Here is an 18,313-nt window from a genome sequence, read left to right on the forward strand (position 1 = left end):
GGGGAGTAGGTTACAGGGCAATTGCTTTTTTTTTGTTTTTTCCTTTTTCTTTTTTTTCTTTTTGACGTTGTGCCTGTTCAAGCTGTGTGCATTTATCACAGTGGTTTCTTTCATAAGTATTTCTATGTAAAATCAGTGTTTGTTAAAATATACTTGTGTGCCTAGTCTTTCATATTACATATATGAAAAGAGAAAGTATAGAAGGAGCAGCCTGTACATTGTACATTCTCTGCCTTACAGTTATTGCATCCTGTAGGAAGAGGCTCTTTGGCTGGAGCAGTGTTTTAATTTCGTCTTTTAGTTTTCAGTTACACATTTCTGGAGTCTCCCTGACCACTACTGTTACCTGATGGCGCCTATATTTCATCAAGTTTAGACAAGCAGTCTACCTGGACTTAGGCCCAGAGGAGCTGCTGTAACTGATGAACATGATCCTCTCTGCGCCGGAATCCAAGACCTGTAGTACCACAGTTCCCAAGGGACTTGAAAGAAAACTGTGTTCAAGCCTCGCCTCCTGCATTTTTGATTTTTTTTGTTGTTTTTATGTAGTATCGCCTTGTACTGATGGGTACCGTACCTCTCCACGAGTAAAATCTGGTTTTAGTTCGTTGGTAATTACGAGAAAGGATTCTTTTTAACCCAGACTGAAAACAGAAGCAGGGAAGAGCAAGAACAGAGGCAGCAACAGAAGATACTCTGACATCTTTTGATTTCGGCTTACAAATAAAGTGACAAGTTATTAAACAAAATAACAAAAAATGTTGCAGCACTAGTGTTAGCATGAGGTGAAGTTTTTTTACTACATTATCATTTTTATACTTCCAGATTTTAGTGGAGGCAATGGCATATTTTGATTTTGTTCTTGTATGTTTCCCTTTAATCTGTTTCATTCTGTTATAAAAGCTGCATTACATAAACATTATATATTATTTTAGCTGCAGAATACTATCCTGATGGATTTTTTCATTTAGAAAATGTTTGTAGGGGTTTTTTTATGATTGAACAGTGAGTGTTAGTGTTTAGTCTAATTAAATTTAATTGCATTTCCTGTATGTTTTATTTTTAGTTTGCTGTTATGCCTTTATTTTCTTCAGGATTTGTAAATCCGACATATTTTTTTTAAAAGCATGGAGTTGGCAGTCAGATACGAGCCCACTTTAAAGCAAATGAAATAGTTATCTTAAAATTCTTCTAAATGTGGGTAACGTGGTTTCTGCTTAATGATCAAGACCTGTATCTTTATGTTGTTTTGGATTGTGTGACCTTGTTAGTTTGTTTTCTTTTGTAAGTTTGAAAAATTAAGATGAAGAAGAGTGATTAAAAGCTGCTTCTTTCTTCTTGTTCTAGCTTTGATTTCCAGGTCAACTGGACAGGCAGGCAGAACACGTTCATTACTCTTTTAGATACACACATTTTTGGCATTGGTCATTTTATCTTTTACTGCTTATATTTACCTTACTAACATGTTATACCATTACTTTTTTCCCTTATGTACTAGGAAAAAGTGTGGGAAAATTTGGGTTTTCTGTTGTTGTAACAGTTTATCTGACTTTTTCTAAACATGAGTTGTTTACCCTGGGAGTAACTACAGTGGCTGGAGAACTTGTAAAGCTCTGCGTTCACAGATGTGAAGACTGAACAGATAAGAATTCTCAGATTTACTTATTTAAATCTAGTGAGTAACAAACATCTGAAATAAAGATATTACTAAAAATTCATCATTCTTTTTCTCTGGGTAGGGGAATAGAGGGTCTGCTGTAGCACAGTCCAGGTATTGTATTACAGTTCATATCTTCCAGGCTTCTTGTCTGCACCAGATTTGACACTGACATTTCTGATGTTTAAAAAGAAAAAAAAAAAGGCATGAAAAAAAAATCCTATCAGATCTTTTTAAACCTCAAAAAGGTAAAAGTACAATTGTGATATAATCACATTAAGAATATTTTTCCAGTCACCAGCAAGGGAGCGAGTCACTGTTCTTGCTGGACAAAGTTCATTCTCTTTTTGTTAGTTAGAGAATGCCTAAGGAGTGAAGCTGAAGTTGTTTTCTTGCATCAGAGGCCAGTGGCTTCAGGTTTCTGTTGTCTGAACTGTAGGAGTCTCCTGTTCTGGAGGCTGTGCAGCAGTTTACGAAATAAGTAGGTGAGAGAGGCAGAGGCTTTTGGCAGCACAGGGGCTCTGTCAGCTCACTGCTCAGTGGCAGATCAGTTTGAGAACCTGCGTCACAAATCTCACCTTTGTGTCTCATGGACTTCCCACTTGCTGGGATCAGTGTTCCTGGTGGGACCTGGATTTTGGGGCTGATGGTTTGGGTGGCCTTGGGTAAACCATTGAACTTTCTATGTCTTTCTACACCTACAATGCAGATATTTATCTACCTTCCAGGTGTGTTGGTTGAGATTAATGAGTTGTTTGTAAAGCACTTTGAAGATGAAAAGCACTATAAAAATGCTAAGTAGTGTTATGTATGAGCTCTTGAGTGCATAATGGCTGTTTGCCTGCCAGTATTTAAAGCAATTTGTTGCACGCTTAGTATGAAAGGCACTGTATGAAGTTCTAGTTTCCATTTAAGAAAAGTCACTCATATTTTGTGTTCAGTGATTCAGATCACACCATTGTTATTCGGTATTATCTAGAGTGAAAACAGACTCTAGAAGATTTTTTTAAGAGGAACTGTTTCAAAAGTTTTTAAACCAGGTTATTATATAAAAGGAGTTTCTTCTCTTTTGATCATTCTTACCCTCTCAATATGTCTTTGGTCTTGTTTGCCAAATTCCCAGATCTTCTGCCTTCCCCCATTTTGCCAAATTATGTTTCTGTCCCTTCTTGTGCTTTTGTCTGAACTGCTGTAACTTTTCTGTCCCTGACCTTTCCGTCCATCTCCACAGTTGTCACCAAAGCTGTTTGCACTACCTCTGCTCAGCAGCTCTTGCCACGTTGCCCAGGTTTCCGCAGTCCTTCATCTACCCGTCCCTCACTTTGGGCATTCCTGCACCCAGGCTTCCCCGGCTCTCCTGCCCCAGGGACTCTCCCACCCTGGGCACTTGCTGCCAGCCGGTGCTGCATGATAAGATGCTCTTTTTCAGGCGCTTCTCCGATAAACATCAGAGTGAACTGCTTGCCAGACTGGCAGAAACATCCACAGATGGGGCAGCATTGCTCTGTGTCTGAGAGCAGATCTGCCTGCCTGTGACCTCTTGGTTCGTTGATCTTCAAGCTTTTTGAGCATGGGTTTTGCTAAGCATCCTCCAGCGGCGATGTTGACTCCCATGTTGGGAGCTGGAACAAATTAACATGAACTTGCTTTCTAAAAAAAAGTCTTTTCACAGTCTTTGGATGTGGCTGTCAAATTTCAAGGTTTCCTCGAAAAACAAGTTGAAAACAACTACATCTTGTTTATTATGTATCAGCACCATATAGTCTATCCAGCTTGCATAATTAAAATACTCACTTTGGCCCCAATCTTGGTTTATGCATCGGGTTAGAGATGTGAAAGAAACAAGTGCCCCATCTTAAAAAGATTCACACTGATACATAATTCCATAAGAGCAGTCCCCGTCACTTTTTAATATGTGTCACATAACCAGAATAGTACATGTTTTAATTGTAAAATGTGAGAGAGTGAGCATGAAAATTCGTATACCACAGGGTGAGGTCTTGTAGTTTATTAGATGCAAATCAGGCAGGAAAATATAGTATGTGGCTATGTTTAGTATGATAAGAAGTGTCAGAATTCTCTGTTTCATCTTAGTTATTGCATTATCTTGCTATGTTTTTAAAAGGATCTAGGAGAAATCATTTCAGGTAACATTTACAAGCTGCACTCTTCATTGGCAAACGGCATTATCTGTATGATCACTGGCTGTTCCTTGGAGGTAGTTCCTGCAGACCCTCCTGGACAAGAGAAGTTTGACCTTTTTTTGTTTCTTTTTAATTCCTTTAAGATAGTTCATATTAAAAACATTATTTTAGTGGAAAACAATCTGGAAATGTTTTATGACATAGAAACAACGTATGGAAAGTTTGTTGTTTATTTTGTTAAATGACCGATTCCATGGGGAATTCTCTTTTTAGAGCTGTTGTGCTTTCCAAATCAGTAGATAGATGTCTTTCTCGATTTCTGAACAAATAGGAAAATGTTGAAAACGAAGTGTTCAACAGACTGCTCCACTGCATGGAAGCTTTAGAAAAGGGGAATAAAGGGCTCTTCAGAGCTCCTCAGAGGTCTTTTGGCAGATGCACTCTGTAGCGTGCAGCCTGAGAAAACTTTCAGGAGTGTTTTTGGAAGTTGTACTGTTCTCTTTTGGATTTAGATAACAAATAACCAGGCACTCTAGCCAGCTGTATAAAGCCTCCAACTTTCACATTTTAAAGATGTTTACTTAGGAATTTCAACCATAAATACCTCTGTTTAAAGCTTTGTTTCAATTTTAAATCAAGTTCATTTTGAACCATGAAGGCCTATTGCAGTAATTAACATGATCTAAATTTATACATTAACACTTACGGCCTGTCCAATGTTCTCTAAAGGAATGTGTACATTTCTCAGGTTATCTATTTCATGTTAAGTTGTACATAAACTTAATTAAGGTCCTGCCTTGTGTATTTTTTAAATTATGATAGTCAACAGACATGGCATAACATTGAAAGAAAATGGCAAAGGAATTGTTTGTTTCTCACATAAATTCCAGTTGTTCAGTCTCAGATTTTCTAATAGATACAGGTGAAGATTGAGTTGGAAAATGGCAACAGTGAGCTCCTAACTTCCTTCAGCAAGTCATGAAAATGAGGTACTTTATGTAATAGATGGTGCGGTCACTGTAGATCTGCTTGTGTGCGACTTGGGTTTAAATGTGCTTGTAAACCCCTCTAGAGTTGTTGAGGTCCTTCTCCACTGGACAAACTGATTAGTCATCTTGCAAAGACATCTTGGTTTGATGCTGAGATGAGGTGTTGCCCACAGTGGTTTGTGAAGGTCTGAGAATCAAGTCACACTCTTGCATCGTGGATAAAATGGGAGGTGGTGACAAGGCTTAATTTCATTGCCGTGTGCTTTCTGAACTATCACCTGTGAGGTGACAAGGCAGGTCTCACCTCAGAGCTATTTTTGGTTTTTCTGCATGGATTATTATTAACATACTTCTTATGACTCATAACAGAGACTTAAAGGAAATGGGTGTTCTTTAAATAATAAATAAAGTAGTGGCACCTGTCACAGTTTATGAAGATTTGTTCATGCTCTGGTAGGCCCTACTATTTCAGCAGAAGGTCAGCTCATGAGAAGACTTCTCTTCCAGGAAAGCTTACATTGGTTCCTCTGAAAGATCAAGTTGTACCAGCACAAATTATTTTGCTGGTATAGCTCTGTCCAAGGGGTTTTCTGAGTCCTATCATTACATTGTTGGAGAGGTTTGGGTTGTAGAGTACTCTCCTTAACTAATGTATGTTTTCTGGCAAAACTTTAATTGCAGAGCAACCCAGGGTCTGCAGGAGAAGACAGAAGACTTAAAGACAGTCCTGCATTTGTTCATTTGAGGTCTGTTGTGTCCAAGTAACTCTTCTGTCAAAACTGTTTCACAAAATCAGGTATAGAATAAGGTAGCTGCTAGACAAACTTCGGCAGCTTTTGCTGTGACAGTATCCCCAGCTGTAGAACCAGGCTGGAGGTTGCAAATGGGTTGGTGGAAGGTTGCCAGCTGGATGTTCAGCCAGCGGAAAATAATCTGCTGGGGTGGATGGAATAAAGGCACCAATTCTGTCACCTCTGATGTGAGAAGTGGTGATGCTGGACTACCAGGCATCACACAGTGAATGGGCACAGTGGGGGCACAGGCACATCTCCTCTACTGAGTGTGCAGCTGCAGCAGCAGCAGCCAGGTCAGAGTCAACTTTACTGTAGCTGTTTTGCTCAGTGAATGTGGATCAGGAGCCCTGATGTGTATAAAGTTGTGGCCAGGGTCATAAAATTTGAATACACAGTTACATCACGTTGCAGTAGACCGTGCAGGAGCATTGAAATGGACTTTACATTTTCCATGATTAAAATATGCAGCAGGAGTCTTAGCGCATAATTGACTGAATTTGCTGATTTGAGAATGACTTTAGAGTGAAAAGGAGGTGAGAGAGAGAACCTCCTGCACATGTCTTGGCTATGATTTTGTCAATATGCATGACTTCTATTATCACATCTTTCTTATACTTTAACACCGAAGTGTCCCACTTAGAATTTTTCCAGGTGTTGAACCAAAGTCTTGCAAGGGACAGACCAAAGATATGAAGTTGAACACAGAAGGTGCCTGGTTCGGTGGCTGGACTTCCACACAAAGTCATGGGAGCACTACCAGTTCTTACTCCAGAGTTGAGGCTGTCCAGCTCTATTTTATAATCCTTAGAATAATTTATAGTGCACCATGAATCACATCTGGATAGAGGTTTAATGAACAGCTTCACTGACCTGATTTTTTACTTAGAAAAATAGTTCCTTTGCAGCTGAAATCACCAGTAAAATTGAGACACCAGTGTTGCCCCATGCAGATCCACAGGTTTAGTAAAGCACTGGTAAGATTCATCTGTGCTGTCACTGGATTTACAAGGGGATGCCAGGATCGCTAGCATTTGTTAGCAGCACTGGTGTGTACTTCTTGCCACATGCATGGCTTTACTACTAGCCCATTTTTTGTCTTTTCAGTTCTCCCTATGAGAAATGCAGTATGTGCCTGTGTCTCGCCTAACACACAGACAGCTATGCAGCCTGCTGTTCCAGTCATGTTATATTTTGCTTAGAAGTAAAAAGGCCCTTTCTTTTTTGTATCAAATTGAATGGGAAGCCTTTGCAAAACTTTTTATCCAATTAATATCTTTACAAATTTTGTCTCTTGTGTCATTTCTGCCTCCAGAGCTCTTTCTATCTAACCAAAGCTCCAAATAAATAAATACATAAGTGAGCTGTGTTCTGGTTGAAGCTTTTGCTCACTTGCAAGCAACTGGCACCTGTCAGAGCAACTGGGAGATCCAGCTGCGGGCTCTGGTTGCTGCACACACAGGTCTGTCTCTCCAGTGGGCGACAGGATTGCAAATCTGCATATTTAAACTACAGACCTGTAACAACAAAAAAAAGAGAGTTGAGGTGGATATTTGACAAATCACGCAAGATAATGTAGAAGTTCTGAGTTGAGTGTGCAAATTAGTAACTGGTCATATTTAGCTGGCAAGTTAGATAATCTTCACCTTGTGGAAAGCAGAACATTTATTGCTTCTTATAGGTTTACTATCTGTGCAGTAAATCCTTTTCAGTCTAGAAAAAGGAGCTGGAGACTTAATATCTTGTGAAGACCCTTTGCTTACTCTATTGTAAAAATCAGATGGTGGAGTAGTCCAATAAACTGTACATAGTGAGTGAATAGTTTGGTGCGGATCATTTAGAAATAAGTATTCTATTTTTTTTTTAAGTCTGCATGTGTGGGGAGTGTCTGTCGTGGGCCTTGCCCTACCCATCCTTGGAGCACCGTATGTGACAGGGAGGTGTTAGGGGGGTGGCTGACAGCTGAGAAGTGTGTGCTGGCAGAAGTGATGAGTAGCCAGCTCAGGATTTGAAGGTGAGCAGCTCTGCCTGCAGTGCAACTGGGCTGCATGATCCCATCTCCAGGGATTAAGCTGCTGCTGTAACTTGAGGTTTATTGTCTTTGTTTCAACATGACAAGTGCTGCTTGCAGTTCCTCCAGGAAATCTTTTGCAGCCATATTATTGGTTTTTGTATCTCAGAATCAGAAATTTGGGGTTGTGTTGGCAGGTGAATGGCCATTGTATCTTCTGGAGAATAGATGTTATGTGTGCTGTGTCACTGACACCTATTTAGCAAATAACAGCTACTTTCAGCGGTAGCCAAAGCCAAAGGTTCAAGGGGTTAAGTTTTTGTTACTAGAAAATAAACTGAAATGTTGATGGCTGTGCTGATATCAGTTTGTCTAAAGAAGGATGGATGTGGACAGTGGTTGCTGGTAAAGCCACCGTCTGGGAGTGGTAGGGAAGAGGTGGAGAGTCCCATGGCCTGCAGCCTCACATCCCTTCTCTGAGGGGCTCGGACATCCTGCGTGTTGTCCAGCAGGATTTGCTGTGTGGTCTGGACACAGTGTGCTTTCCCAGGCAAGCTCTGCCAGCCCTGCTACACTGTAATGCGATCTAACGCGTAACCTCTGCCTTTAGAGAGATTTTATGCCATGGCATTACTTTGTATTTGAAGGAATCTTGACTGCTGCTTCTTTTTTTAACCCTAATTTTACATTCCTTGAATAAATGAGTCTGAATGTGTGGTACTGGGTCCTCCTTTTACTTTCTGCCTGTTTTGTACTTACATTCTTTCCCTTTAGCATTTATTAGAGCAGCTCCCCTTTCCATGGAAGTGCTATGTTATTTATAAATTACCATTTGCAATATGCCATATATGAAATGGGCCATAGATGATGGTTACATGGGTTGAGAATAGAGCCCTTAATTTTGATGCAGTTTATAAACAATTGGCAATAAATGGCCTGATCCTGTGTCCTTTGACTCTAGTGTGAATTCTTTGACAAGTGTATTTACGCAAGAAGAGCCCGGCTGCCAGCGCAGCGTCAGCGGGCAGCACGCCTTTGCATTCACCACAGTTGCGTGTCCTGGTGCCAAGAATGAATTTTGCCGATTCAGATTTGCTCCGTTTGTCAACACACAGTTCCCATTGAGCTCCACGGGACAAGAATCATTCTTGGCAGGGGGCCACGACCAGCGGCTGCGGCCAGAGCTGAGCACCAGCCAGGGCAGCAGCGCCCGGCCCTGGCTCCCTGCTCCGAAAGGCTCCCCCTCCAGCATCTGGTTGCTGTTGTTCAACTACTGGGAAGAGTCAGAGATAAAAAGAGATTTCCTAGGTTACTTTCCAAGGCACTTTTTTTTTTTTTGGTCGCTGTCTGGATGATTAATGTGAATAGGAAATACTGTTGACCCATTTAAATCATGTTAGACAACATCCATTGCTCATCTGCATAATGAAATACACACTGAACATTACAGCCTAAGTATAAGAGCCAGTGAACTACAAAAATAATATTTTACTCATTTAGATTATGAAGTAAAATATAGGACATGAGTACTAATCAGTATTAAATTTGAAGCCATGCAAATTGTAATTCTCAGTGAAAAAGAACTATAAGTTGAAAAGGCTATTAGCATTTCAGCTTTAACAGTTAATTTGAGTTTTGTTTTTGTCTTTTTTTTTGCTAGTGTGAAGAACTGTATGCAAAACATTTAATAGTAAGTGCAGAAGTATTTGTTTTATATCATTTTTAGTTTCAGTCACTAATGTTAGAAATACTAATTTACAGTATTAAAATATATTAACATTTTCTATTACTAAGAGTAAACTGTAATTTTAACTTGGATAAAAACAATTGGAAAAGGCAAATTATTAGCAACAAAGAGATGAAATAATTTTAAGCATATATTTAAGTACCTAAGCAAAAACTGAGGCCTTTAAAAATATGGATTTCATCAAATAGAAACATCATTTTCAGCATTTTAAACTAAATACAAATTTTAAAGTACTGAACTTAGGCTTTCAGGTTTCTATGGTTACCTGCCTTTCCAGCAGTTTGGTGAGATGTGTAAATAGGCCTATGAGTCACTTGCAATTATTTGTTTTTTGTTTGTGATAGTTGTAATTCTGTGTTCGGTTTGAATCTAATATAGTTCACACCACATGCTTTGGTTTATGTATATTTTAGTGCTTATGATTGACAGTGATTGAGCATTTCTTATGGAGTGCTTGGGTCTTTTTGTCGCAAGTGATGCATGTTGGTACTTCTGAAAATGTAAACAACTTCTTCCTGCATCGCTGTTTGATAAACAGGGACTTTTATTATAAGAAAGAGGTCTTTGTAAATGTTAAGCGAGGAGATAAGTAAAAGGTATTTAAAAAAATAAAATTAAAACAGCTCCCAGACATTATACCTTACTCTTCCAATTCGATCCATAATCCTATCATTAGAATTAATTTTGTGACCCAAATGTTACATATTTATGAATAAGCTTTCAAGTTATGCATTAATAACACATACTAATAACTGACAGATTTAAAAATAAATATTTTCATAAGGATGCTACAAGTTATCTGCAGCAAGCTCTTGATTGGAACATCATCCTTGAGTAGAGCATTTCTCAAAAAAAAAAAAAGAGCTTGCTTTCACCACCACTGCAATAGTTTAGTAGTTTAGACCTCATGTATTTTGAGGTCGAGGCTATAGGATGTAATTCTCCAACCTTGTGCTCTTCACTCTAGCAAAGGACACGTACATGTTTTCTCAGTAAAGGCTCACTAGCGTAATGTAACTTGTGTTTTCATGTAAAAACAAGACAATAAAAGTAGTTAACAACATTTAATACAAAGCAAGAAACACTGCTAGCTGTCGTTTTCACTAAACGAATAGTAATGTAATCTTATTTTGTTAAGGTATTAATCCCAAAATTGCTAGCAGTGTACACGTTTCTTAAAATTTTGAGGTAAGACTGGCTCATGATTCAGGAGTCATCTTGTAACTTTAGAGATTTGGCTGCAGGTGTATTGAAAATAATTATTGCAATGGGTCTTGTATTTTGTGCAGGAAAAAGACTCCTGACTGCCCGTTCTCTTCCCGTGTCTCAGGCTGCGCGGTGAATCCTGATACACTATTCAGGAGCACTCCTAATTTTTCTGTGCAAAGATTGCTCTGATTTCAGCAGCCTTGCTCACCCACTGAAAGGGTTTCTGTGGGAAACGTTTTGGTTTTTTATCCCTGTAGGATTCAATGGCTGTTAAAGCTGTGGGTGGGTGTATATTAACAACAAGATTTAGTATTGTGTGTGTGTGCGTAAGGACTATCTGAAAAGCTTATTAGTTTAACCTGAAACAACTGCTATTTTTTAAACTGAGTAACTACTTCTAACAGTTGCTACTTCCCTGTAAAGTCAAAATAACTAATACAATGACCAATCTTTCAAGCGAAAGTAATTTCTCTGATCTTTTTAAAAAGCTAAAGATAGACAGAAAGTGACTGAAAGATGTATTTAAATGTGCAAACCTGAGCAGATATGTTTCTTATTCTAATTTATTCATCTTATGATAAATTAATGTACGCAATATAGGAATGCGGTAACGTAAGAGGAATGTTTCTCCTGCTAGTCACAGAAGTTGAAACTTGCCAGATGGTGTGATCTGGAGCCTAAATTCCCCTCATATTAACTGTGTGTGAAAGTCTTCATATTGCTTTGTCCAGCTTTTGTACCTAACTTGTTTATTTTGCTGTGACACTTAATTAGGCAACAGTTTCTTTTTATTTTCTACTCTATTACTCTATCAGAGAGGGAAAATATAGTAGAAGTAACACTAGGGCAGAAAGCTCTATTGGAGAACTGCAATGCCCTGTTCCCAAAGTTAAGCCTGCACAGCCCAGTCCCATTTTCTGTAACAATTCATTTCCTTTGGTATATGAATGAATATCATTCAGATATAGTTAGATTGTACTCTCTATTTTTTAAATCCTGTAACAAAATGAGAAAGTGCTGTTTAATGATACCAGAATTTTACTCAATCAGTGACTTTATTTTTTTATACTGGTTTGGTGTGACTCTGTGTGTGTATATGTGTGTGTATACATATATATATACACATATACACAACTGCTCAGTTGGTTTAAGAGGTTTTTGAGGATATAAAATTAATTTTTCCTTTTCTTCTTGTTGTTAAAGTTGCAGTGTCGGTTGCTGCTGATAAAAGGTGGCACCGAGGCAGCAGGAGTTATGGGGAGGGTCATGGCTTGTCATGACCTGGGCACCATTGCTTGAATGTTGTTATTATTGGGATGAAGTACCCTTAGGCTGTCATCCTTCCTGTAAATAGAAGAGGTTCTGATTCTCTATGCTTTCCCAGTTTACCAACTTGTAGAACAGCTATTTTGTTGGCCTTAAGTTTTACTGAATAATGAATTAGAAGAATGGCATTATTGCAGAAGACAGCGATTCATCATTTTAGTATGCTGGTCTAGACTGAGTCATAATAAGGAAAGCTAAACAAGAATGTATTTCCATGTAGTTTACAAATTTACGCCCAATTTTAAAACTCCTTTGTATTAGCATACAGCAAACAAATTGCTGGGTTCCACCCTCCATGAAGTAAGAGCAAAACTATAATAAGAGGGGAGCGTAGCTGGTCCTGAGGGCCAAATATGACTTTTTCCCATGTCATGGAGGAACCGCAGCAGTGCCGGCAGAGGGACTGACTCTGCTCCCCTGGAGTCGCTCAGCGTTTGGCCATTGCCTTGCTTTATTGGTTTTTATGAGCGTAATGAGAACAGCAATTCTGTTAATGCCTTTATTAACTAAACTACTTCTGTTGTTAATTTCCAGTTAATTTCAATAATTAAAGAAAACAATGCCAATTAGAATATAGTGTTTGCAAGAGACTGGTCTGCATTTTGGTTTATCAGGATACAGTCATAAGCATTCTGTTGAGGAGGGTTTCACAAATGTGTTGCTGTTGTAAGTGAAGTCATATCTATCCTGATGAATATTTCATTTCTCCAATCATGCTATTAAAACCAGAGTGTTTTTACCCTTTCATTTCTGTTTTCTCTTTTCCAGTACCATCATGACAGCTGTGGCTGCGTCCTGTTTACAAATTGCTGCTAGTCACATTTTCAGTAGTCCTTGTGGGTTTTGCTTTCCCTTAATATGGGCAATTAGGAGGAAATATTTCTCACGAGCATGGACTTGCTCTTCTTGTAATGACATAGTCCTGCAATCCAGGAAACAGTGCTGCATGGTGTCCATGTCCCTGATTTCCTGATGTGGGAAAAAAGTGTGGAAAGCATCTGGAGAGGAGGAGACCCCCTTTACCAGCTTGTTTCCTGTAAGCGAAATTGGAAGACCTTGTCTGTGCAAATAGATTTCAAAATAGAGTCTGCCCTTTGACTGTCTCCATAATTACACAACGCGCTCTGTATTTTATTTGGCTGCCAGAGCAGTTAACCCCTGGAAGTAAGGGGCTGGTGATGGCGTGACCAGCACGGGTATGCAGACATGACCATGTGAATGCACTTTTGTTTGGAGAAGCCTGTCGTTAAGACCCCTTTACAATATACTTTTACCCAATTTAAAAATTATTTCATGTTGGTTATGTTGATTAAGATATGTTATATCCTTAATGTACAGAAAACGTGGAGATATTAGTTGCAAAAAAGGGGGAAAAAAAAAGTTCTTTTTTAGCTTTGATGTAATCAACATCTGTCAACAGAATGAATTTGCTTTTGTTTAATTTCAAGGGCTCTTGTCCTCCTGCTTTGCCCAGTCCGTTTCTACTCCTGCCTCAGGCATTTCCCTATGTTGTTCTTTTTTCTCCCCCTTATTTTTTTCATAGCAAATGCACAGGTTATTGCTTGTGAAATGTGAGCGTCTCTTCTGCTACACAGGTTACACAGTTGGAGAGATTCTTTAATCTTTCCTATCCTGTTTTTGAAGCTTGGATGTACCTTTGCAATGCGGGGATTACAAAGTCAGTGTTTTATTAGACAGAATCACAATTACAAGTAAAGATCTTTAAAACCACAACCATTATTTCAGATTGAAAAATAGGAACATTTGTTAATTAACAGTAAAAAGCTATATGTTCTTACCTAGTTGCATTGGTTGGATTCCACGTATTGTTACCCATAGTGATTTTTAATACCTCACTTTAAACTTTATTCCTCTGAAGTTTCAGCAGAATGAATACTTGCACAAGAAGCAAAATGATGATAAATTATAAAAATGACCTGACAAGCCAAATTAAAGATCTCTAGCGTTTTACACTCAAATGCATATATACTAAGAAAATCTCCACATTTTTTTTCAGTTTAAAGAAAAATATTGACATATTTTGAAAAGAGTTATCAGAACAAGGCTTTTGATGTTGTTAATTGTTCATATATATTCAGTAAGATTTACTTTGTCAAGCGCAAGTTGTTTTTATTTCTTATATTGGTTGGATATTAATTCTTGTAATCCTAAATAATTTTGGTACTGTGCTTCTGATGATACTATGACAAAATTATTTTAAAATATGTTCATTTTATTTCTTGGCTCTTTCAAGATGTACCATTGTATTTATTGTAGCTTAAATCTGCCATGAAGATTATGCTTTGGTAACGTTTTTGCTGACTGCTTGGAAATTTGAATTCTTTCAAAAAGAAATACTAGAAAAATGGTTGCTTACAATCACATTTGATGAATTATGTAGATGAGCAGTTTTTTGCATGGCTACTCCATACCTCATTAATTGAAAACATAGCAGATAAATTGCTGTAACTGTTAAGAAGCATTAGAAAAGGGCTTACATGAGAGTTCATTTCCAACATCTCCCTTTAAAAATACTTCTTGACCAAAGGGAAATCACATTTAAATGACTAAAATCAACTTAATTAAGGGTCATTAATAGAGATACACATAAAAAACTCTCTACTCTGTGAGTGAAATGGGAGCATTTCATTATATAGTGTAGCATGCATGAACAGATAACAATTAAAATAGACCTAGAGTAAAAGGCTAATAAATATAGGGCACATTGTGCTGCAAAATCAGTCACTTAAAATGCTCCCACCCATCATCTCACTTGAATTCTGTATTCAGCCCCTTTGGCTGGCTCATTTAAAAGAAAAAGAAAACGTAATCTCCACACAAGATAAATTCATCTGGTAATTCACAAAAGCTCACAGTGTGTATTTATATTATTAATACAAATTAAGGTCTGGAAGGTACGCTGCGGAATCCAGCGGCTCCGGCAGGACACGTGTGTGGCACATGGCGCAGGGTGAGTCACTGCGAGTCAGGGGAGCAGTTCTCTGTAATCTTCTGTGCTCGTACATCGTGTCTGCTGATGTGATTTCAGTTACGCTGCTGATAATTCTTCTTATTGCAACTGATAGTAAACATTCTGCTGTTTGTGGCAAGTGACATAGCTGCGCTGTTGGGGGAGAGAAGAAACGCATGAAGGGTCAACTTTGCATCCAGGCTGTGCTGGTGTGTTACCAACTGCCCAACCTCAAACCCAGGGCTCACTCCGACGGCTGCAGGTTACACTGGAAGCTGCACAAACCCCACACTTATAAACTTTCTTGCAGTAATTAATATACACAGAAAGCTTAACAAAAATTATGTGCCTGAGCGCCAGTGTTGCAGAAGTAACTAAGGCACTGAGAAAAGCTTTGGTAGGTGTAAGGCATGGGGAGGAGGGGATATCTGAGCCAGACGTGGAGAATACAGCCAGTTGTTCCTGTCTCCAGTGATTGATGATGTTGCTATATCGAATTAGCTGTGAATATGGGAGCTTAAAAAATAAAAGGAGCTGTGGAGACATTAGGAAGGCCTTCTTAAGGAAGGAAGTGTGTGGATGGAGTCCAGATTTTCATTATAGAACAGTAACTTCATTATGTTTTAATGCCACTTTATTTCATTTTATTTTTACTTTCTAGGAGAATGTTTTCTGTTGTAATTTTTTATAGTCCAAATAAAGGTTTGGTTGTCCTGTCTTTATAATTCTTGCGTTGTATTTTAGGAATCTTATTATACTGTGGTGATATTTATTTGGTTGTTGCATTTCACCTGTTCAAGTAGTAGATATTTTTGTATGCATCTGGTTTGTAATGAATAGTTAGTAGAATAACAACAGACTACAGTACCTTATTATCCTGTAATCTTGTGACAACACTTACAGTGTATCTTTGGGAAAACAGAGGTAAAAATTTTATTCCAAATAAAAAGGTATCCTTTATGAATGTGGGATAGTCAATAGGTATGCACCCATGAGTATAAACTGGTTTAATGTATTTAATAATGTGTATTTGAAACATTTGGAGTGTTATTGTTGATAATTGACAAGCACACTTGCACCTTCCCCAGTTAAACTTCGATGTGGTAGACTAGGTGCTTGGGCAGCACACTGTGTGTCATGGAGAGCATTTGAAATACACGTTCACGCATTGATATCCACGTGGACTTCAGCTGACCACGTCAGTGAGTGTGGGTTTTCAATTTACTTATAATGCCTTCAGCTGCGATAAGAGCAAGGTACTTTCACTGCGCTCAGTAGAAGAGCTAACTCAGCTTACACTGGTGGACTGATTACTACTTCTGATGGCCCAAAAGTTGCTGCCCCAGCAAATTCTGTGCTTTCAGCTTTCAGAAAGGAGTGCAAACTGGCCAGGGAGTTTGTAGGATGCTTTGGAGACTTTAGATGCACTTTTACATTGTGCAGGTTAGATGGCTCAGATTTTTTATTTTTTAATTGGACAATGATTATTTTTCTTGTGAAGGAGACCCTAGGGAAGCAGTAGATGATGAGCTTGTTGGTTAAATGATAATTAAAACATCACCAAACCAATCCACCCTCTGTTAACTGAGCAGCCCCACTTCCATGGAGAGACTTGAAGGAGGCAAGATCCATTAGGGTACCAGCTTATACTGAGAGCTTGATCTGAGCTTCACTCTCCAACTCCACCATAGTACTTACAGCCGATCTAAAAAAACAATAAAAATTTGCTTGCATTGAGTAAAAGTCTCTACAACTTTCCAGGTGTTATACAAATTCTGATATTGGTAGGTAAACATAGCACTGATAAGTGTGCAAAGAGACAGTCTGGAACACTTCCAAAGCAAACCATGTGCAACTCTTCATTCATTCTGAGTCTTGGGGCTCCAAAAAAGGTGTGTAACTTGAATCTCCTGTATATCATGGAATGCTGTAAAAGGGCTGTCTGTGAAGCCAAGTGTGCATGTGGAAGGAAAATTTCTGCATCTGGACATGATAAATGCATCCAAAGGAAGGGACAATGAAAGCATGCAAGTTACAGAAGAAGCTTTTCTTATAAAGTAAAAAATAAATCATTTCTACATAGTTACAAAATGTGCAATAGATTATTTTCTGAATTTCTGTGATTAAAAAAAGTTTAGTTAGTTCTGTTTAAATGAAACCACTTCGTTTTTACTAAATTTATTCATGTGGGTTAGTTGCCACAAAAGATTGCTCTTGTGTTTATATACATATGACATTTTTCAGAAGCAGATTAACTATTATGTGAAACTTACATTTCAAAAAACCCTTCTGTTTAGATTGTAGAATGTTTGAGTAATGGAAATGCGCACTACATGTAATTGTAGTTTAATTGGGCAGTGTCAATAATCCTTTTGAATTTAGTGTATTTCCTGGTTGTGATGCTAGCATTGTCTTTTGTGATGCATTATTTTGATTTTGATGTCTCTGACAACCTTTGGGCCTCGATACCTTTCTCTTTCCTTTTTTTTTCCCTTCCTTTTAATTTTTTTTTTGAGGCAAAATGTGTCATTGCCCAACAACTAAATTTGAGCAATGAATACTCTGATGAACTGTCATCCTGAATTCCCATGTGACTTAAATGGAAATCTGATTAGAATATTCCAAGTCAGATACAAATTTTAATCCCTTCAACTGCCTTTGGCCAAGATTAAAAGCATCTCTTGAAGTCTGTCCCGTTGCCCTGCTAGGCAGGACAAACTGAACCCTGTTCCTTGTGTCTTGGCACAAGATTAACTTGGTTATGCTCAAGAGTGTGACTGGTTCAGCAAAAATGCAGGTGCCTGAAATCAACATTAAATCATTTTTTCTCACCTCTTTTCTTGCATTGTCCCTTATTCACCATTTCCCATTGCCGCGAACAGTGCAGCTTCTAGCCGTACAAATTGCGACAGGCAGAGGCCAGTGGGAGCACCACTTCTGGCTGTGAGCTTTGGAGAATGTCTCCACGCTACTTTTTAATGCACCGAACCAAAATAGAACTGGTATTTTATAAAGCTTCAATGTGTTGTTTGGAGAGGTTTTTTGTTCTCATTGCTTCTCAATGTTAATGCTCTGTCTTTTACAGCACAAGATTGGAACAATTCAAACTGCCCTTGGCTGCTACATGAGTCCTGTGGTTTGTTGTACATGATGCCTTTCTTTTTACATACTTTCCATTTTGTGATGCGGTAGCAGAAGAAAAGGTTTACCATTTTTAATTTCTCTGTTAACAGGTTCTGTGACTGGCTTACACGTAATCTTTTCTTCGCGCGATCATGTCTACCTGCACAGGCAGTCAAGCAATCAACAGCGAAGATGCTTCTTTTTTCAGGGACTAAGAAATACCGCTTATAGTATAGTTTGGCCAGCCATGGTTTCTCCAGCTCACCCAGTTCCTAAGGTATTGCAATTTCTATTATCTAATCTGTTCAGTCAATATAAAGTTTGACTGTAGGCATGATCAAGTGT

The 18,313-nt window shown here is 38.4% G+C and overlaps 1 protein-coding gene across 4 annotated transcripts in view; it reads left to right on the forward strand.

Moving 5' to 3' along the window:
* METAP1D (methionyl aminopeptidase type 1D, mitochondrial) overlaps positions 1-18,313 on the forward strand; it is a 48,321-nt gene that overhangs the window by 8,430 nt on the left and 21,578 nt on the right. For 2 of the 4 annotated variants that reach the window (XM_071811076.1, XM_065841439.2), the window contains exon 2: positions 18,079-18,245. In XM_071811076.1, the coding sequence (XP_071667177.1) occupies positions 18,079-18,245 (167 nt within the window). Of the gene's footprint in view, positions 1-9,267; positions 9,283-12,541; positions 12,911-18,078; positions 18,246-18,313 lie in introns of those variants that run through there. The other 2 variants (XM_071811078.1, XM_071811079.1) reach the window with 2 other exon arrangements.

Source organism: Patagioenas fasciata, chromosome 7 (genome assembly GCF_037038585.1).
Source record: "Patagioenas fasciata isolate bPatFas1 chromosome 7, bPatFas1.hap1, whole genome shotgun sequence".
Taxonomy (NCBI): domain Eukaryota; kingdom Metazoa; phylum Chordata; class Aves; order Columbiformes; family Columbidae; genus Patagioenas; species Patagioenas fasciata.